We start from the raw sequence: 22,796 nt of genomic DNA on the forward strand, positions 1-22,796 counted from the left end.
AACCAGAAGCTCCCAACCAGCGGAGCGATTATTATTTTTACCATGGGGTCCCGGACCTTTAGGAGGCGTGCGTGGGGCCGAAGTTAACATCGCAGAGGCCCTTTAAGACAAGTTACAATGTCATGTAGAACGCCTGCTGGAACCCATTCACGGGTATAGCACTAGATACCCGTGAACCGGTCTCAGCTGGCTATAGGGTATTTGACTGTATTTAAAATAAATTATTTTACACCATGCATGAAATAAAGCACCAGAAGATTAATAGAGAAACGTAGGCAGCAGTTATTTTTAGACACAATTTCTATTTTGAAACCCGTATTAAACTATAAAGAGTGGGTAATTTGATTGTGACGTCACATGCTAGTGTTTCATATAAATTTCATAGAAGAAAAATCGTTTTGACAGTTCGAAAAAAGGAACTGATTTGACTAGTAGTCAAATACCCTATTAGGTATAACAAAAATAGAAAGAGTTAAGGTTTTTGTTATTCTTGTAATTAAAATTAAATAGGCAGAGTGACATTTTGGCAAGAGAGACACTTGTAGGGAATCCTCATACTGTGTTAGTCTTGCCCCGCGGAAAATAAACTGTTTCTCTTACCACACATGACCTTAGTAATATCATTCTTGGATTTTTTTATAAATGGAAATGGGGTATATTTTTCTTTGCCCAAGGGTTTTAAAAAGGTTGGGAACCCCTGTCATAGAGCATGAAAATGCATTAAATACTAGAGCAATAAAATAGAGTAGTCTCTACTGTAATGTGTTACATTTCTCATACTATTTATCGCAGACATAAACAGAATAGACAACGCGTCATAACATATTATTATGTGCCGTATGTACAGTGTCGTTTATTCATTTTAGATCTGTTTACATATTTTGTGCTTTGAATACTTGTGAAAGATACGAGGGGTATTTTTCCAAAACTATGCTACCATTGGACAAGCAAGCTTCAGTATGCCCGGCTGTTTTCCTTTTTTTAATTTTGTGAGCAGATTTGATAAAAACAAAAATAGTTTAACATTTACAAAATGGCGGATTTGCACTCGCCATCTTTAAAAAAAGTGAGCTCTTTGTCTAGATCAGAGGTTTTCAAAGTGGGGGGCGCGACCACATTTTAAGGGGGGCGCGGGGCCTCGGGAAATTTGAACACGATTACTGAATAGTTCTCCGTTTCCTTGCATCGAAGCGAAGGGGGTCGTGGGAACTTCATTTTAGGCAGCAGGGGGGCCTGCCTAAACAAAGTTTGGGAACCCCTGCTCTAGAATTCTAGATGGTGGGATTTTTGACGTTTGTTTGGAAAAATACACCTCACGCGCGTGTAGTCGTTAGCCGGTTCTAAATAGATAAAGCAAGCACCGGTGGAGGTAGAAACTTCGAGACTGAGTACATATGATTTATTACACATTTGCATAGACTAACAACTATAATAGACGTTGGAAAATTAAAGAATTTCTATCAACCACACCCCTTACTTAAAAAAAAATACATAAACTCAAAACTATGAGCTTTGTGTAACAATTTTTTACCTGACAATCCGTTACTGTCAAAAATCCTAGAATCTTTAATGCACTAAATTCTAGAAAAGGTGTTACTTGTCTTGAAAAGCGCACGGCCTGGGCCCGTTTCTCAAAAGCTTGTAACTTGTAATACAAGTGGAAGTCCCTTTCTAACAAAAGCTGTCAAAAAGTGACATCCGCTTGTATTACACGTTACAAGCTTTTGAGAAACGGGCCCCTGCTCTATGGAAACTAGATACCGCCCCTATGTATTGTCCATGTATATAGTTAATATATAGTAAATTTAAATTTATTTACGTCTATTATAGTTATATATCTATGACATGGGCGAGTGTGAGCGTAACTTTTCATTATATTTAACACATATTAAGTCTACAATCCGCACTTAGTGCCATTCTTACTAAAACTAACGTATGTAGCAATCATTTTTAGCTCTTTCGTGATCCAAAACCATTTAATTTAATTGGTATAAAAAGGGAAAAAGTCTGGTCATACAATACATACTCGTGTTTCGATGTACGATTTGAAATAAAGTCACCATTTGTGTCTACGGTTTTTTTCTTGTATACAAACATGATTAATTGCCTTAGAAATTTCATCAATCACAACTATACTTGCTTTAATTTTTAAGTTTTATTTTTAATGCGGTCATAATAGGGTACTATTGGGCGTTTTTTTTTTGTTGTCCCCTACACTTTTTTTTCAAATTTGGGATTTTTTATGTTATTTCTACTCAGAATCACGAGCTCTTTCTATCTTAATAGGAGAAAAACAGTGTCCCAAAAATTCCATACATTTTTCGATCTTTCCATTACGCGACCGCCATACAAAGTCTATGAAAAATGGTGACGGAATGGAAATAAAAACCTTGGGACACTTTTTTTCTCCTATTAGGATAGAAAGAGCTCGTGATTCTGAGTAGAAATAACATAAAAAATCCCAAATTTGAAAAAAAAAGTCTAGGGGACAACAAAAAAAAACGCCCTATTACGTAATGTTCTGGTGCCAGAGTGCAGCACCAGCACACCCGTAACCGTCACTGTTAACCAAGGAGTGACTTATAAATCTTATAATCATACATATACTATTATGCCATTAACAGTTTTTTGACAAGTTTTGACAGATTATTTGTTACGAATAAATATGACATTGATGCATCAAGGCGGCTTGTTTACTGTTTGTGCTAGTGGCGCAGAGTTTTGCGTAATATTCCCCATTTGCTTGATTTGTATTTATATGTCCGCCCACACCCGCCTGTAACCTATGGCAACGTATAACTTAGTATAATATGTTACAGCAACTGCTGCAGTACCTCGAGTAGAATTCAGCGTACTTTTAACCTGAAAATTAAAACAATAGGTTAATGCGCTACTACATTTTTTAATATTTTCGACGCCGTGTCTGTCGTGCCTGTACTTACTTCATGTACCTAAGATGGACTAATTACCTACCTAACCTAACCCTTATATTATACCTAAGAACTAATGTAAAAAGTATATTTATAAATGTTCGTATAGCTCCGATAGCCAACAGGTATATTTGTTTCCTAAAAATAATATCGCTATATTATATGCAAATAAATTGTTTAAAATGTAAACAATAAGTGTTCGCGCCAAAGAGGCAGCCGCCATTGCTAAAAATTTAGCACTTTTTAGGGTTCCGTACCCAAAGGGTAAAAACGGGACCCTATTACTAAGACTCCGCTGTCCGTCCGTCTGTCACCAGGCTGAAACTATGGACCGTGATAGCTAGACAGTTGAAATTGTAACAGATGATGTATTTCTGTTGCTGCTATAACAACAAATACTAAAAACAGCATATAAATCCGGGCAGTACATGTGGTGGCCGGGTCTGTACCTGTTCACTTGTTGTGGAACTCCTTGATGCAGAGCGCGCATGCCCAGGAGCCCTCTGGCGGTTTCTCGATGGGAGGGACCAGGCAGTACATGTGGTAGCCGCGGTCGCAGTCGTCGCAAAACAGCAGCTGGTCCTATAACCAAACATGTGTTACGCGGTTAGAAACAACTTAACCTTTTCGTCGCCGTGTCAAACACAAAAGCTGTCACGCTGACGCCAGGTCACCGGAGTGTCAAAACTGAAATTGAACTTTATGCATATGCACGTAGGTCTATGTTGCTCTGTGATATGTGACCGATCGGTATTTGGCGTTGAACCTACGGTGCGGATATATCGGTCATTGGCGTCTAAAAGGTTAAAACAAAGTGTCGACCACTGGGGTGTCGGTGTCGAGCATAGACTAGGAATCCTCTAGACGGAGTTTAGAGCAATTATTTCATGAAACCGATGCTGCCAAAATACTGGGGTGCGGGGGACGAGGTGAGCGAGTCCCGTGCCGTGATTGGTCCGTTCAAAGACACGGGCCAATCACGGTACGGGATTCTGACACTTTGACTCGAAGATGGAGTAAAACTACCGTATATAGTGGCAGAGGGGGTAGCGTTACTATGCTCAGTCATAGAGCAAAAAAATACATAGAGTGCTCACTCCATACATCAGTTTTAGTAACAAAAAGACTATTAGCATCTAGCATCGAGTAGCGGAACTATCAGTACTGCTACTTGACAATAGATGTAGCACCGACCGGAAAGTCTTATGCTGTTGAGATAAGACTTTCCCGTCGATGCTACATCTATTGTTAAGTAGCAGTACTGATAGTTCCGCTACTCGATGCTAGATGTAGACACTGAAATTAATAGTCTGAACGGATGTATGGAGTGAGCACTCTTGTCTTTATTTCTCTATGGCTCAGTCTAGAGGATGTCTTGTCTGTGGTGTCGAGGTGAGGTGGTGTACTCACGTCGTTGTCGCTGGTGCCGCAAATGGAGCAACACTTGCACTCGATGCACTGCCAGCGGTACTTGCGCACCGACACGAACATGTTCACCGTGAACTGCAGGCACGTCGGGTGACCTACACACAACCACACAGGTCTAAACATGTTCCAGAGTTCATTGCACTTGTGTTTCATATCGTCAGGTGACAAGCAAAACTCACTAATTACTAAAAAGTAATTAAACAAAAATCAACCTTATTGGAGTACTAATTGGTTCACTATGGCTATGACCTTGTGGTGGTAATTAGTGAGTTTTGCTTGTCACCTGACGATATAGAAGCTTAACCCTTAAATGCATGATTTTTGTATAATTTCGTAATAAATTAAAATAGATGGGTAATGTTGTATAGATTGTGGGAAAAACAAAGAAAAAAATCAAAGTAATTAAAAAATAATATATGCATATTGAGCTACGGGCCATCAAAATATACGATGTAGATCTACATCATAATGCATTTAACGGTTAATATTCCAACCGGTGGGTAGGAATAGGAATCCCTTCTAAAACTATTTATGACACTAGAAAGAACCCCGCAAAGTATTTTATGTATTTTATAACGTATTTTACGCGGTATAATAATGAACTAATTAATTTCATCTCACACTATTATTGCTCATTGCTTATTAGGGTTCCTTAGCCATAATGGCAAAAACTGTACCATTATACTTTCGTCATAACCTGAAAACATTGCTAGGCTTCATGGAGGAGCGCTACCTCGTTTTACGCAAAATGCCGATAAGAACTAACTAACAGTCTGTATATCCATTTATTATTCATTTTATCGCATAATGTGCTTAATTTAGAACCTCATGTTTACGTCTGCGAAGTGCTTTCTAATCCTAAAAAGAACTATAAGTGTCATTTATTGTATTTAATTTTAGTGTAGGTACGTATATGTAATTCACTAATTGTAAGGCACATGATATCTTACCTTGTCTCATATCTCGGTCAATCTTCGAAGTTGGAACAAATTCAACAATTAATATTAAAGGCAATCAGGGTTTTATATAATGTGCCGAACAATAGTGAAACAGTTTATAAACGACACTAAAATATAACAAACAATTATCACTAACGTAAAGTATCATTCAATGGTGTATGGAAGTGCATTTATTCACTATTCTTCAGCACAACATAAAAAAAGCCAATTTAATTTGAAATTCATACAATTTTAATGTTATAAAAATCCGATGGTATACAAAAACGCCGACAGACCTACTTATTAAGCTAAAATAACTATTTTCGTGTAACAAAGAAGCATAACAGTAAACCTGGCTACGGTATGCACTTCCGTACTTGCATTTAAAGATACTTTGGAATATAATCTAGCCAATGAGAAATAAAATTATAAGATCGAATAAAAACAAACATAACTATATAAACTTGGCACGTACGATGCGTTAACAAATGATATACAATACAACGCGTATCAGTCCAAATTGAAGAGAACCCACACTGTCGTTTAGTCACGTTTTAAAATTGCCACTGTTTAAAAAAAACTAACTTCTTCCTAAAACCAAAAGTCCAAAGAATAAAAAAAAATTAAGGGAAACAAATGAAAAGTACTCTTATTCCAAACAATAAGATTTAAAACACGACTTAACGAAAGTTGACCTCCCTTAAAGCTACCATTAGATACCCTTAACTTGGTATGTTTTAGTTATAAACCTTGGAAAAGCTCTGCGAAAAAAAAGAATAATTGGAGAATATCATAATGCAAAATTTGTAAGGTCTAATGGTAGCCTTTTAAACATATTATCTGACCAGACTGCACAAAACTACTATAATTTTATGGTATTTGTACCTTATCAACTAGCAACGTTGCCTATTAACTTTGGATTTCAAAATTAGATCAATATTTGATATCTTTTTTCAGTAAACCATCTATCAATTTCATTAGTAATTTTAAAAAAGGCCAGAATAAGATAATCCATGTTCATTGGCAATGTTACCAGCTTAAAATAACCGTAATAACAAGTACCGAGATACAGTAAATAATGTTGCAGCCATAAACAAACTACGATTTTTATCAAATAACAGCATGCCTATATTGCCAGGAATACAATTTGGTATTCAATACGATATTAAGCAACTGCATTTCAAATATCTTATTAGGCTGTCTTGGTGTTTTAATAAGTTTTTGGCAAAAATTTCATTTTTGGTACAAGCTTTTATCGCTGACTGTACTTTTCTTACGACAGACAACTAATACTCATCGAGACAATTCTAAATACACTCTTTTTTTTGGGCAGTGTGTAAAAACCCCTAACACAATTAGGTTGCGTTGTTTCATCTCAGAGTTCCTATGGCCACCTCCTGTCTCCATCATCAGATCAGCTTGATGGTACCATAATATTGCATTGTCACCCAACTTACATGTGTATGCAAAATTTCAGCTCAATCGGTAACCGGGAAGTGGATCAAATTTAACTTGCAAGATTTGATTACAGACCGACAATGGGACAGGTGAAACTAAATAAAAGCTTGCAAAAAGAACTTACTCTGAGGATAAAATCTATGTTCTTGCAATATAGTTTTAACTTTGTCAACATTACAAAAGTTAAAGTCGGGCCAAACAGCAATGACCAAGTGTGGAAGTACCAACGTCAAGTGTCTATCATGACACTTTCAAGTCAAGTTTGGCCGAAGTGTGTCAAGTTTCGGCGGTTCCGCGGCCGGCTCCCTGACACTGCGGGGTTGCGTAATGCATCGCAGCCATAACGTGTTTTGTAGTTTTTAATAATGAAATATATTCTTCATAATATGTATCCTAGTTTTAAGGCCACTAGTTGCCTGTATTAAGGATTTTTCATTCCAAACCCAGTGCATAGCTTGGTCTGACTGTATGGACTTTTGTAACTTTTTGAAATGCAGCAACTCTTAAAATAACGTATTCAAGGCACCGATGGCAAACATTCAATTATTGCACGACAACACAAAACATACAATACCAAGAAAGCTGACATACATGTATACAATGTATACCTCCATTTCACTATATAATATAAAGCTACATGATATATGTTCGCAAATAAAACTGATAACATTCAAATATCTTAATTGTCAAACCTTAAAATATCTAAAATTTATATTTATCAAAACAAATTACGCTACAGGAATGATATAATATATTTTTAAATTTATAACATCAAGTTAGTCTTTCGTTGAAAATAAACATTTAGGAATTAAGTAAAATTTCGTAACAGAATCTTTGGGTTATAATTTTATAATGTATATAATTATATTATAGATATAGACTATTCTAGCGGTGTCAGATATTGCTTTAACAAGGCACTTACTAAGCTCGTACCGTTCGTAGTGTTGGTTAAGGCTCGAGTCCTTTCAGTCCTCTGAGAGACTCGACTACGTTTTTCAGACTCATATAATATAACTAAACTTGAGTTTTTTTCATCTAGTCAGGTCAGAGACCCGATTCTTGTCTCAAGTCCGTATCAAAGGACTTTTTTTTGTCAATATTTCAATTAAAATGCATTGTACTGATGTAAAATTCATGAGTTAGATACACCTTATAATAAAGCTGATTTTCTTTACTGCTACTAGTATTTAGATACAACTTAAAAATTGTGACGTAGGTAGTCTTTATTTTAAAAACGAGTAGAGTTCTTCACATTTACTCAAAAGACACGAGTTCCAACCAACACTAACTGTAAGTAGACATCCGATCATTTTGGTAATATATCGAATAACTAAAATAATATAACCTCTATCCGCCCAGAGATCTATAAAAAGGTCTCCTGTTCCATTCTAATTTGAACTTTGTGTTGACAAAATAAAATTTCATTCTGCTTGGCAAGGTTTGACGTATGGGCGGTTAGAGGGTAAAGTAAACTCTACTATCGGCAGACAAAACATTACTATTACATTCATCTGTTGCAAAGCTGTCAATATACAGTTTACCTTGCAGATATAGATAAAATAATTATCTCTATTTTAATATATTTCTCTGTATTATTGATACAATACTTTTGTTTTTAAGAGCCCATCAACGTGCACACTAGCGCCACTGCTAAATAATCGTGATTATTTAAATTTAACGAAATATATTTGAAAAAGGGGGCCGCTACGTACTGTATCTTGTATTAAAGTACCTTTTGAATACATCAAACTAGCTATGTTGCTGGATTCGTCAATCTATGCGTCCAAAGTTAAAACGGCCGTTTTTGTTTTGAGTTTATAGATTGACGAATTCAGCAACATAGAAACTAGTTTGATGTATTCAAAAGGTGCTTTAGTACAAGATACAGTACGTAGCGGCCCCCTTTTTTTAAATATCTTTCGTTAAATTTAAATAATCAAGATTATTTAGCAGTGGCGCTAGTGTGCACGTTAATGGGCTCTTAAATGAATCCCGTCTTGCCCTGAACGATTTTACATTCAAAAATGTTTGTAGAAGTAAACGCAAGTACCTATATTGGTAAGCGCCCTCACTCTCATTCCAGAAACTTCAAGTTTGCAAGTAACTTGGTAAATAATAAATAATTATTATTTATTAAACACATCAAAACATGAGAAAATAATATTCGGTTTATATTTGACTTGTCTGAAGACAGACCAACAAACATCAAAAACACGAGTTAACATGACTAAAATTTTATATTTCATATTTATAAACTATAGGTAAATGTGTTTTGTCTAGATAAAACATTATAATGAGAGTTCGTGTCGATTCCTTTTTAAGTTTACTATAAAATAAAATTCCAACAGTTTAACATATGAAAATAATCAAAGAAATATACATTTCTTTCATGCAGAATAAAAATATATAAATATATCCTTTCTTAACTATAGAAATATAGCAGTATATCGACTCATTTCTTTTTTGGTCATTTTGGTTGAATAACAAACTACATTAAAATATGAATTACAATATGTCAAATTAATTTCTTCATTACGATATACATAAATCAAATCATACAACAGTCGTTAACTGAGGCTTTACCTAATGTCGTTAGATGCCTTCACCAGTAGAAACAAGACTGATGTTTTATTGTGTTATTAGTCAATGAAAAGCTACCAAAATGTTATTTTAATACCCGGTACAGATTTTGGGCAAACATAGTAAAATCTAAGGGACTTAGTCATGCACTAGAGTTGACTAGAGCGTTCTGCCATGTAACTACGTCCCATATACTGACCTAAAGTCTATTTTTTTATTCGGTAGACTGAAATGACATTTCATTTCATACTATGAAATGTCATTTTAGTCTACCGAATAAAAAAATAGACTTTAGGAGGGTCGCAATATGTGTACCGGGCATAATAAACGACGTAAGGCATAAGATATACTTGTAAGTTTTACTTACGTAGGGACACAGCTATACTCCAGAATGAGAGATGAATATCGTTAACTCATTCTAACAAATAGCTTTGTCCCTACTTACGTAAGTCAAACTTACAAGTGTATCTCAGGCCTAAGCGAACGCTACAGCCCTCGTGCTAACGGACTGCACGAGCGGCGTGAGCGCGGACGCTATTCGAGTGTCAAAACCATTTAAAATTATTAATAGACTTTCGGCGTTATTCATTAACGTTTGCTAAGTTAATCAGCTGATGATCGTCGTTTGTGCTTCTCTATGGCATGACGACAGATAGGGATAAACGACGATCATCAACTGATTAAGTTAGCAGCCGTTTATGAATAACCCCATTTGTATTTAGTGATTCGACACAACTTAGTGTAAGGTCTGAGTGAACGCTCGAGGCGGAGCGTTCGGCGGGGCGTGCAGCGTGGCGTCGGGCTCACGCGTGATGTGAGCAGCGTGCACTAAGGCCGCTCCTATACGCCTGCATTTGTTTAACATGCACGCCGCACGCCCCGCCCCGCTGCACGCCCAACTCGAGCGTCCACTCAGACCTTACACTTACATGTTTTATCTAAACCTCTAACGGGAGACGCGTGCACACTTTTTTGGCGCAGTGACTAGATAAGCTAGGTAATGAAAAATTTGGCTTACGGGCAGTAAAAGCAAAGCTACTAACTACTAAAATGTAAATAAGATCTATGTTTGGCCGTCGAAAAACCAAGGCACATGCTCGGCCGCAATCTTACAATACAACAGATAACATGTTAAAATATTTGGCATCCTTCCTCACAATAGAAATTTTAAAATGGCAACATTAACATCACATTTGCTTTAATGTATACCATAGACGAGAATTAAAATAAACTTAATATATGAACGCGGCTAATTCTATTGAGAATATGATTTCTGGAATGTATCATGGATAGATTAAATAGATGAAGCTATGAAAATTATATAACCCCTCTTTGGTTAGCAAGGTCGCAGGAGTAAAGAAAGTAACAGAGTGAAAGCTTCATATAAGTCTTAGAGAGTATACTACAACCAGATGAAACGCATAAGATACCTGCACCATATAACTATAAAATTTAAAATTTTATTATTTAAAAGATAACTTTTAAAATTTCATTAAGTATACGTATGAATGGGTTACATTTTTGCGTCTATATCCCCTAGTACCATAGACCAAACGGCAAGTTCATATTAACATAAGAATAATAAAAACGATGGGGCATTATTCGGTGCAGGTATAGTCTGTAGATTTGAAGCTGGCCCCGAACGGCTAATCCTTTGTCTATTGTTAAATAAATCGGCACGTGCCACGCCCTGCATAAAAAACGGTTCAGTCACTTTAAAAGACTAAACTTTTATACCTTCCATGCTCAAGTGTTCAGCAGTAATATGTTTCTGTCACTCTGTTACGTTTGTTAGCATCTGCGGCAGAGTACCAAATTCTTGTGATGAATTTTGTGACACACAAGATAATACTCGAATCGTGAAAGTAAGTATATCGCCCAATTCAGATAGTCCGATCAATATGATCTAGAAGCTAGTGCTATAAATAAGCGAGAATCTGAATTCTAAACACAGACCACTGAACTGATTGTGCAAGATTCGAAGAAAATAATAGACACTAGATATAGATAATAGATAGTGCCTATATTACGCCATCTATACTCTAATTTGTACCGCAAAAACAAAAAAAAAACCTACGTATTTTTTTTCTAGATGGATTTTGCATCGTCGTAAACATCAAGAGGCAATTTAAAAAAATGATTTTAAAACGTATTTAGATACACGTCAAGTTTACTTGGTGACTACGTATTGTAAAATATGATCTTCAGTAACAGTTCCACTTTACTAGGACGTCTCCCTTTCCAAAAGTATAAAAGAAATACCCAAAATCACTGTAGGCGTGCTAATAAAAAATTTAAAAGTCCTCTTTTCTAAATCGGCCCAGCCGTTTTCAAAAATCAAGGAACATACATTCGAATGAAGAACGTCCCCCTTAAATTTTTGGAGTATGTTAATAGCAAATTCAGAGTATAGTGACGCTATTTCCTTCACTCCTTGCACGCTCACTTGTAAAGTACACAGCCTATCGCCACTCTCTCGGCGAGGACGGTGGCGACAGATAATACGCGTCGTTCTCTAACAATTTAGTCTGTGACGCGAACTTGTCAAACGCGTCGGCGGGGTAGCTCATGGAGTTTATAATTTCGACGACGCCATTGAGTCTTATGTTGGCGAGGTGTTTGTGCAGGGCGCAGGAGCGGGGCTCGTGGGAGCACCTCTTACCTGATCGACCGCAGTCGGAGCATGAGACAAGCTCCTCCGGAGTCCCGGTCTTTTTGTTTTCGCGGTCGTCGCCGAGGCAGAAGTCGCAGTACGGGGAGGGTGACGCCTGTAAATGGGGTTTATGTTATTTCTGATGTAATAGCATAGATAAAGGAATACTCAGGACATATTAGTTTATCACCGAACTTAGTTACAAATACAATTGACTGTATGAAAAATTTGCCAGTTCTAAATAGAACTGACAAATAAATAAATAGCTAAATAGCTGCCAGTCTGCCACCGCTTTGTTCTTGGTGCCAAGTTTCATTTTCATGACCAATTTTTTCCCGAGCGATAACTCGCAATGCGGTCAAGGGATATGTACCTATGATGATGCCTCGTGAATGTCAGCTGCCGCTCCGTTCATGTGTTTAATAACTACACCAACATAAACAAAAAAATGCTGTTACTTGCTGGTTGTACTAATAGCAACACTCTTAACCAAGGATCTGTGGACCTTGTGAGTTGAGAAGACCGAAGTATGCACTGCATCTGAGCAAAGAGAATTTAAAATAGAGGGGGATTGTCACAGTATATTATGCAGCCACAGTAAATTACTGCCATCTTTCGACAGAACATCGACTCGAAACTAGGCCAAAGGTTATAGTGCCATCGCTCGAAAAGATTGTCTTTTGCCTTTTTTAACACATATCAGTGAAAAAATAAGGATCAAAGTCAAATGGCGTTCTAAAAGTTTTAATTTTCTGTCGAAATATGGCAGTAAATTTACTGTAACTACATAATTTAGTTTGACATTCCGCCTCTGTATACTCTATTCTCTTTGATCTGAGCTTCTGTAGAATAAAACATTTCAATCGGAATGCGGAAAGTACTAACAGCAACACTGTACTAATCGATGATGGTCCTTACGTGTTTACAGTAAGGTTACAGAATAAATAATAGTACTAAGTACAGAAGACTCACTCTCTAACAAAACGCGTCCGTTACGATCAGCACAGATATGGCCGCTAGGTGGCGTCAGCGCCACGCGCGGCTTATGGCTTTTCCCAAAATTGAGGCGGAACGGATGTACTTTTAGCTACCTGTAGCAAAGCGACGAAATCGCGGAGTGAGCCACGCCTGTCGAAATGCGGAAAGTACACAACACTGTACTAATCGAAGATGGTCCTTACGTGTTTAGAGTAAGGTTTACAATCGTATATACCTTGACGGCGCTGTCCTGCAGAAGCTTGAGCTCGGGCACGGAGGAGCCGGGCGGCACGAGCGGCGCGTGCGCCGAGTCGGAGGAGCTGGTGTCGGCCGAGGCGGGCCGGGGGGGCGGGGTGGCGCGCCGAGGGGGGGCCGCCGCGGCCGGCTTGTCTGCGGGAGGAACCTTTGTTGAGTATACTGTGTCAAAGGACTTTTTCGCCTCAGCAGCTCGAACAAGGGTACTTTGCTACTTAAAAACAGTGAGCAAAATGCGATTTTGCTCACTGTTTTTAAGTAGCAAAGTACCCTTGTTCGAGCTGCTGAGGCCAAAACTTAATTGTTGGTATATCTTAAGAAAACATGAGTGAATAGGTAAGTGATGAAGAAGTAATACATTTTTCGGGTTCTCTAATATGTTCTCACTGCTGAGGTGAAAAGTTTTGTGAACTACACGAGATCAAAGTTATTTACATCTCGTGCGCTTTTGAGTCCCTTACTACGCTCATAGTATAAAGTCTTTCGCTTGCACGGGACTCAAAATAAGCACTCGAAGAAATATCAAACTTTGATCTCTTGTTGTACAAATAACTATTCTCATTTCAAAAATAGACAGAAAATCATACTATCTTCGTCTTACACTAGTACTAGCACCCAAAAGGATGAGTATAGTTTTTTTTGTTCCTATTTACTGACAAATTGGTTTGACCGACTACAACTGATTTATTTCGGTTTATTTGTTGAGTGACTGCTGTATGAATGTTTATCTGTAGGTATATTAAAGCAAACGAGACTAAATTACTTTTTGGTTTGATATATGTGTTATTGGACCGCTTCACTGGAGGTTCGCTTTGTTTATATGGATCCAATCATCAGATATGGAATTGGCTACTTTCCTAAGTCAAATCAGCTTCTTTTTTAGAACTGTCAAAACGATTTGCTAATATGGAATTTATATGAAAACATGTGTATTAGTGACGTCACAGTCGACTCGCCTACTTTTTAGGGTTCCGTAGCCAAATGGCAAAAAACGGAACCCTTATAGATTCGTCATGTCTGTCTGTCTGTCTGTCCGTCTGTCTGTCCGTCCGTATGTCACAGCTACTTTTCTCCGAAACTATAAGAACTATACTGTTGAAACTTGGTAAGTAGATGTATTCTGTGAACCGCATTAAGATTTTCACACAAAAATAGAAAAAAAAACAATAAAACCAAATTCAGATTAAAACTACATTTGATTTGATATCATTCAAGATATCAAAAGGGCAAAAAGTGAAAACTTTATTAGAAAAACTTCACTGTAATAAATAGTGCCTTTATATAATATTATCTAAGAGTTATAATTGCATCCCTATAATTCCCTATCTACTTGCAATAAATCACTATCACTCCTATCCAATTTCATCTCAAGAGAACCCCAGTGCACTGCAGTAGGCCCGACCACCCGACCCTTTCTCCCCCAAAAATAATCTTAACGCAATACAACCCTATTTCAGTCTAATAAACCCGAATCTCATCCCAATAACCCTCTATTAGTACCTACTAGTGTTTCGCACGGGTCTCTATTGTTTCCCAAATAGTTTTAAGTCATAATGTATTGTTCGCCCGCATTTTCGTTATTCATAATTGTTTTGGTTCAGAAACGCGTCACTTTTCAGAATTGCCATAAACCTAACCTATCTGTAGGATAACCTTACGGCAATCCTGAAAAGGTAACGGTTTCAGTTTTATGACTACTGATAATATGACAAACAATACATTATGACTTACAACTTTATGGGAAAGAAAGGGACCCCGTCGCGCACACAGCCCTTAGTGTAAGGCCTGAGTGGACGCTCGCTCGGCGGGGCGTGCAGCGTGGCTGTGGGCTCACGCGTGATGTGAGCAGCGTGCACTAAGGCCGCTCCTATACGCTTGCATTTGTTTAACATGCACGCCGCACGCCCCGCCCCGCTGCACGCCCAACTCGAGCGTCCACTCAGGCCTTACACTTATGGTAAGCGTGTACCCTAGCCAACGGACGTCCGCCGCGCTGCTCGGTACTAACCTGCAGCGGGCCCTCCGGGATTACTCAAGAATGTCACGTAACTGTCTTGGTACTCTGTGGCGGGGGGCTGCGGCGCGGGCGGCGTGTGCGCCCCGGGCCGGCTGTGGCTGTCCCGGGAGTCCCCGTCGCTGGTGGCCGCGGGGGCAGACTCCTTGTGCGTGTGCGTGAAGTGGTACGTCAGGCCCGGGCGGGTCTTGTATTTCGCGCCGCACACTGTTGAGAGACAGGTTTGTTAGTGTGAGATTTTTACGTGTTTAAAAACGTGAAAATATATGCACACTCAGATGTATTGAAAATGAAGTTAAGTTATCAATGCATTTTTATAAAGACTTGATTTATCTATGACAACACTTTCAATAAATGTCTCTCAAATCCAACACGCCGTTGTAATAGTTTGTCTCTGTCCGTCATTTTGAGATTTGTGTTTATTAGAAAGTGCCCCTTTCTATTTATTTAAAAAATGATTGATAAGTTTTCTGAATAAAAGGTACTTTAGTATTTTACTGCGATATTTCAGCCAGTCACAGAGGGTCTCACTTCGTTCTCAGTTATTACTTATAGTGTGTCAAAGGACTGTCTTATTTCAAACATAGACAGAGAGTCATACTATCTTTGTCTTACACTAGTACTAGCACCCAAAAGAAAACGATGAGTATAGTTTTTTTTGTTCCTATTTACTGACAAATTGGTTTGACCATCTCATAGAAGGTAGCATCCTATAGAAGTGGTCTACGCGTGCCTCCGTGAGGGAGAAAACATATAAATTCGACCAATCATCCATACTAATTTATGGTGGGGAATAAAGAAAAATGTGAGACTGTGACAAGGACAAACAATAATAGCGCTTTCGCTGCTACTCCTACTGAAAGATACATAAGACTATCCCGTTCTGTTAGTTATCCCCACCACTCATGCCCAATCCAGTTTAATACTAGATTCATGGACCATCTATATGTCAGTTATGTCAGCAAATTATTTCATGATAGATCCGTGAAACGTTGAAAATATATTACTTAGGGCAGCAACGGCGGTCTGTTACCGTTAACGCGTTCGCTAATTTTACTGTATGAGAAGTTACATAATTCCCGGCTGAGTGACGTAAATTAGTCCATTACCTGTAGTTGATGCAACCGGCTCTTAAGGGGCCCACTGATTAACAGTCCGCCGGACGGTATCGGCCTGTCAGTTAGAACAAAAAGTTGACAGCTCCGAACAACTGACAGGCCAATCCGGCGGACTGTTAATCAGTGGGCCCCTTTAATAAGGCTATTTATCTGATAACCCTACTTCTGTTAGTAGCTTGTTTTTTTTTTCCGAAAAATTATTATAGTCTCGTAAAAACAATTGAATGAAGTAGCATTTCAACCCTTTGTAAAATTTCCGAACCGTTACCAACTAAATGTATTTAAAAACTAAAATCGATTTTCTCTAGCATACATTTTATAGTGGGCAAGAGGGAATCGTAGTTAAAACAAAACCAATACAAGCTAACACTTCATTCTCGATACATCTGATAATTAGAAAAAATGTTTTACATTGTATTAAAATAACAATATCATTCCACTTACCGCAGTAGTGCCTCCATCTGCCTTTTTCACTAATCATCGCGTCATTATCATTAATGTTCGAATAATCATTAAATCGGTCTACACATAGATGCTCCACTCCGATGTGCGAGCGGGCCATCGCTACGCGTAGCGCTGTCCCGCTCACACACCCCGGTGTCCGGGCATCGGTGTGACGACCGCGTAAAGGGGTACGGGCCTACGTCATCAGAACAGATCATGAGGCACTACGACGGCGGCGGATCAACATCATCATATCCAAGTATTATCCGTCATCAATCAATACCTATACTACAAAAGTTGACATTATACAAGAACGCAATGTTTTGTATGATTTTAACCAGACTTTGAACTGTCACTAAAAATGTATCACTCATAGTGGCAATGTCACCATCTGTCACTACAAACTCAATGTTAGCTAACGCTAACGGACCCTATAGGGCTAAGATGGCCGGCTCTATATCATTTGTCACCATGGCTGTCACGTTCTAACAAATAAGTGCGAAAGTGACGCATAGCATGACAGGTGATAAAAATGAGACCATTGATAGCTGGTCTGATTTTTGGAGTGAAGACTTCTTTAGCGGCGCTGTGCACTTTTTGAGGTGGGGAAAAAATGTTAAACTCGAGACAGCGTGAGACGATCACGTGACCGTAAGACGTAAGATGTCATTGAGTTTTCACTTCGGTCGGCACTCCCGGAGTGCAACCCGTTGTTTTTTTTTAAACTAAGTACACCTACGTTATTTAAAATGTCTTTGGTTTTAAGACATAGTAATTTGTTTTGCGTTCTTGTATAATGTCATAGATAGCCGGCACGCCGTGATAGTCTATGGTCAGTTCTAGAGGACGCAGGCCCCTGGGAGGGTTAGATTGATGACTTCAAATCACTGGATCTGCCACGAGGCTACAATTCTGTACACACTTTCACCAAAAACATTACGGTTTCGTCAATGTGCAAGCTGCGGACAGATTCCAAAAAGTTGATACAAATCTGAGAAATATTATAACAAAGTTTTTAATACAGTCAGCAGCAGATGTTGCTAAGCGGGCGAAGTGTTCAAAATTACCTTGACACGCTCTTATTCTCTTAACAATAAAGTCGCGTCAAGATAATTTTGAACACCTGGCCAGCTTAGCAACTTCTGCTGTTGACTGTACAAGCTTTTATTACTGGCTGCACTTTTTAACAGGCAATTAATAGTCATCGAGACATTTCTAACAAACGCAAACACAATTAGGTCGCCTTGTTTTATCACAGAGTTTCCTATGGCTACCTCCTGTGTCCATAATCACATCAGCTCGACCATAGAGAAATAAAGACAAGAGTGCTCACTCCATACATCAGTTAGACTATTAATTTCAGTGTCTACATCTAGCATCGAGTAGCGGAACTATCAGTACTGCAACTTGACAATAGATGTAGCACCGACCGGAAAGTCTTATCTCAACAGCATAAGACTTTCCGGTCGGTGCTACATCTATTGTCAAGTAGCAGTACTGATAGTTCCGCTACTCGATGCTAGATGCTAATAGTCTTTTTGGTACTAAAACTGATGTATGGAGTGAGCACTCTATGTATTTTTTTCTGTATGGCTCGACACACAATAATATTGCATTTTCTCCCATGTATGTGAACTTTCAACTCAATCGAATAATGGGAAGTGGGGCTAATTTAGCTTGCAAGTACGACGGATCCGAAATGTATGGGAATATCCGCGGATGCGGATCCAAATCCGAATAATTTCATACATGTCGGATCCGGATTGCAAACCCTACTTGCAAGATTTACCCGAACATGCATACAAACATGGCAAGTTAAATAAAAGCTTGTAATAAAGAGAATATCCCAGATATTTAAGAAATTTTCGAAAAAAATCCGCAAAAAGCACATCTCGAAACTAAAAGATCATTCAACAAAAGATCCAAACTTGGAGTCCAATCAAAATTAGCGAACAAATAACGTGTACATTGGATACTTTTATTTCTTATTCAACATAAATATTCTTGTATAAATTCATAACAATCTTTGGGTGCTAATAATAGTTTGGATCTAAAAAGTTCCCTAATAATTTACAGCATTTTTTTATAAATAGATTAAATAAGTTGCCAACTGAATACATCCAAAAATACAGTGGCAAAAGTTTTGCTTCAAATAGGGTTACTTCAAAACTAATAAAATATTCAGCAGCGAGTAGATATTTTTTTCTGCGCAACAGGAATTTTCAAAGAATCTTAAATCGATACATGTATTAGTTTTCGAAGTAAAGGGGCCCACTGATTAACAGTCCGCCGAACGGTAGCGGTCTGTCAGTTAGAACAAAAAGTTGACAGTTCCGAACAACTGCGGCGGACTGTTAATCAGTGGGTCCCTTAAGTCATTAAGAAACAAGGCAAAACATAAGCACTGAATAATTCATGTATAATTCCTAGTATAAGTTACGAGAGGATGAAATAAATAATCTATCACAGACGACAATCCAAACTGATGAGTGCACGATGAGTTAGGTACTAGACTTGTGATTACAATTGTGATTCTCATAAGATCCCATTTAGAATAATGATAGGGCAGGCTGCGAGAGGCCTAGGATCAAACATAAGATTATTCCATTTATTACTATCTGGACATACTTTAACACATTCAGTGCCGAAAACCCGACTATCGGGTATTTTATGATTCCGTTCCCAGGCCGGACGACCCGATAGTCGGGATCGTGGTACTACAGCTTTATATGACGAAAATTTTGTGGCCTGGCGCGGATGTCTTGTTTGGCCGAGTGGCAATGATAAAACATTCATGTTGTCATTCATTGCTGTTTACCGCTGTCATACATTTGCGGCGACGAGTGAAAATTTATTAAAATCAAAAGTTAAATGGAGTGCCATTTTTACCGTCCATAATTTTTTATAATTATGGTCCGAGTACTTTATATGAAAACTAAAATTTTAACGGTTTACTATATTCAGCGGCAAAACACAGTAATAGTGCTCCCACCCTGGCAGTAATATAACATCGTGTGACAGGGACATGATAGTATTGATAGTGTTATATTGTGTTGTCTCTGTCAAACTGCCAGTGTAGGAGCACCATAAATACTATGTTAGCCTACGAGTACATCAGCATAGTGATGGTTTACCTGCATAACAACCGATTCTAAATATTCAATTAATAATATACAGCAATTTCAGATTATGTCACATCACGTGACTATAAAAGGGTTAAATTAAAATGTTTCTTATTTCTTTTCTTAGATAGAAGAAAAACGAACGAACATGATAAGCCAATCGCAGCCGCTCTTTACAATCTATATTAAAAACATAAACCTATGCTAACCTACACAATATGCCAACAGTACAATACAATACGCCTTCAACCGATCCATACAAAATATATTACGTTACGTGGCAGTGTCAATTTTATACTTTATTTATTTAAATTGGTGTCACAAATCCTGTCACATTAACATTTATATATGTGTTATACAAATTTTGCACTTTCGGTTTTTTAATTGACGCTAAGGGCCCTTATACACTAGGGAATGCTAGTGTGTAACGGCCCTTATGAGAAATTTAGCTACGTTAAAATACTACAATAAATACTTTGCCTAAGCCGTATTTTATTTAAATGCACAGTACATTTTAAATTTGATTAAAATAAACGTGCAATCCATTTTGGATCATACATTTTAACAGGTGATCTAATAAATTTTATAAACTTACTCGTACTAATTATTTAATTTGATAGCTGCTAATAAAATATGCCGAGTATCTTATAAATAAAACGAAATTTAAATATTACATACAACACAAAGTAAAGAGCAAAAAGGAGCTAAAGCAGGGGTCACCAAATGGCGGTCCGGATGCGGACCGCGGACCGATTTTATTTTTTTGCTTATTTAATAAACTCAAGGTGAAACGGACCGCGATGGTCATTTTATTTTAAGAACCGGACCCCTGAAGAAACTAATTGGTAACCCCTGAGCTAAAGAGTTACAAAGAAACGCCATTTAGTTCCACGTTGTTGTATAGTTTTTCTTTGGACGTATTTTTACTAAAACCTCTTTATTCTCAGATTACACTGAGAAAAAGGCATCCATGTTCATAATATGTGACGTTATCTATGAAAAAGGGACCTTTTTGTCGATGGCGCTTACGCCATTATTAACGATGCTCCGATATAAAAACAATGCCGCGCGACGTAAGCGCCATCGACAATAAGATCCCTTTTCATAGATATAATAAATATGACGATAAATCTAAGAAAGATTAAAAGTAAACCCAATAAGCGTTTTCTAGAATTGCATATAGGTACATTTCTAACAACGTTTTTAGAGTCACGATATTTTTTCGGAAATATATTGTTTCCTATAGTGCGCCAAGCAAATCTTGTCAGTAGCAATGTACTGCAAATTAAAGTAGGGAAACACCATGTAACACTCAAAGAGCAGAATTGCGCTAGGAAAAGCAGCAATGTACATCGAACAAAACGTGTTTATTTTTCCGCCTTTCATACGTCAGTTCGAGTGAATTATCATAACCTCAAATTTTAGTAATGTTTACCGTCAACGAGCATGATTGTACATTGTAGGCACCTTAGCTTTGCTTGAGGTCATGCATAATCTTGGTATTTAATGGTGACAGCAGAAATTTCTCTTGAAATAGAAACGATTCAGAATGTAAACAATAAGATGATAGCTGTCATTCACGATCATTTCACGATCCACATTCCACAGATAACACACATATGACACGCGATTTTGCAATTATTCGAACACATTGTTGCTAACCCGCGATTTTTCAAATTTGCCGCCTTTTACTACTGACAAGATTTGGTTGATCCAGTATAATCTATTTTTGTACCTGTATCGGCACAAAAAACATGTTTCGGCCAAACTTCTGTTTCAGCCAAAAAACTTGCCGAACCTTTCGGCCGCGCCGAAACTAACAACATTGTCTTTTCGGTAGGGTTCGACCGAAGTTTCGGTTTCGGCTCGAAGGTTCGGTTTCGGCTCGAAGGTTTGGTTTCGGCCGAAACTATAAGCCGAAATTATAGAGCAAATCTGAATATTCAGTTTCGACAAAAAATCCAGTTTCGGTCGAACATTATCATCTTGAACTTGGATCATTCTTGCTCTTAGTAAACGTTTAAAAACCGCGCGACTTTAAAAACGTCCTAATTTAAAATCTTTCATCCTACCATAAAAACATTTTAAAGGTACACATAAGTGAAATTTAAAATCTACACACATGATTGGAAGTCAAATCAATAAATATTTTTATAAACAGATAATCATTAAGAGATTCGCTTAAACTATACTATCATATCATACACGTCCATACACAACGATAAAAGGCATGTGACTCAACCTGCTATGTACAGACCATTTGTGTCGTTCTCAAGCAACGGGTCTGCCGGATCATAGAGAAAAAAATACATAGATTGCTCACTCCATACATCAGTTTTGGTACCAAAAAGACTATTAATTTCAGTGTCGACATCTAGCATCGAGTAGCGGAACTATCAGTACTACTACTTACCAAAACTGATGTATGGAGTGAGCACTCTTTGTCTTACTATATTTCTCTATGGCCGGATGTCAATAAAGTTGACTTTTGCATGAAAACTACACTTGTTATTCTTGCGTGTCAAATTCATATTAAAGGACCAATCACACCGGACGTTAAATTGGATGTTATAATGTTTGACACACAAAAATATATCAAATACTGATTCGAGTAGAGCGACGTACGTTAATAGAGTATTTCTGTTACCGACGAAACGTCACTCTACACGAAATATCTAAACACACTTTAAATATAAGGGCGATTTTTAGAAAGATATTAAAATGATTGTCATTAAAACCTTGTACCGACATTTAAAATGTCAATAGCGCGATGCAGAACTCTACGAAAGCTCCAAGCTACAACTCGTATGCGAACCAGGTACACTAGCGTCATCTATCGATTAACGTGGCGCCACAGACAAGACATCCTCTAGAGTCT

General features: G+C 37.8%; 1 protein-coding gene across 2 annotated transcripts in view; it reads right to left on the bottom strand.

The window, feature by feature from the left end:
• Positions 1-2,704: 2,704 nt before the first annotated feature.
• The window catches only part of LOC134657820 (zinc finger protein ubi-d4), a 30,251-nt gene continuing 10,159 nt past the window's right edge, over positions 2,705-22,796 (bottom strand). Inside the window, exons 7-12 of one of the 2 annotated variants that reach the window (XM_063513391.1) lie at positions 15,271-15,441; positions 13,201-13,355; positions 11,997-12,102; positions 4,341-4,453; positions 3,380-3,512; positions 2,705-2,862 (exon numbers count right to left, since the gene is read on the bottom strand). In XM_063513391.1, the coding sequence (XP_063369461.1) occupies positions 3,384-3,512; positions 4,341-4,453; positions 11,997-12,102; positions 13,201-13,355; positions 15,271-15,441 (674 nt within the window). In that variant the 3' untranslated portion in view covers positions 2,705-2,862; positions 3,380-3,383. Of the gene's footprint in view, positions 2,863-3,379; positions 3,513-4,340; positions 4,454-11,996; positions 12,103-13,200; positions 13,356-15,228; positions 15,442-22,796 lie in introns of both variants that reach the window. The other variant, XM_063513390.1, reaches the window with a different exon arrangement.

The sequence above is a fragment of the Cydia amplana genome, chromosome 21 (assembly GCF_948474715.1).
Source record: "Cydia amplana chromosome 21, ilCydAmpl1.1, whole genome shotgun sequence".
Classification (NCBI taxonomy): domain Eukaryota; kingdom Metazoa; phylum Arthropoda; class Insecta; order Lepidoptera; family Tortricidae; genus Cydia; species Cydia amplana.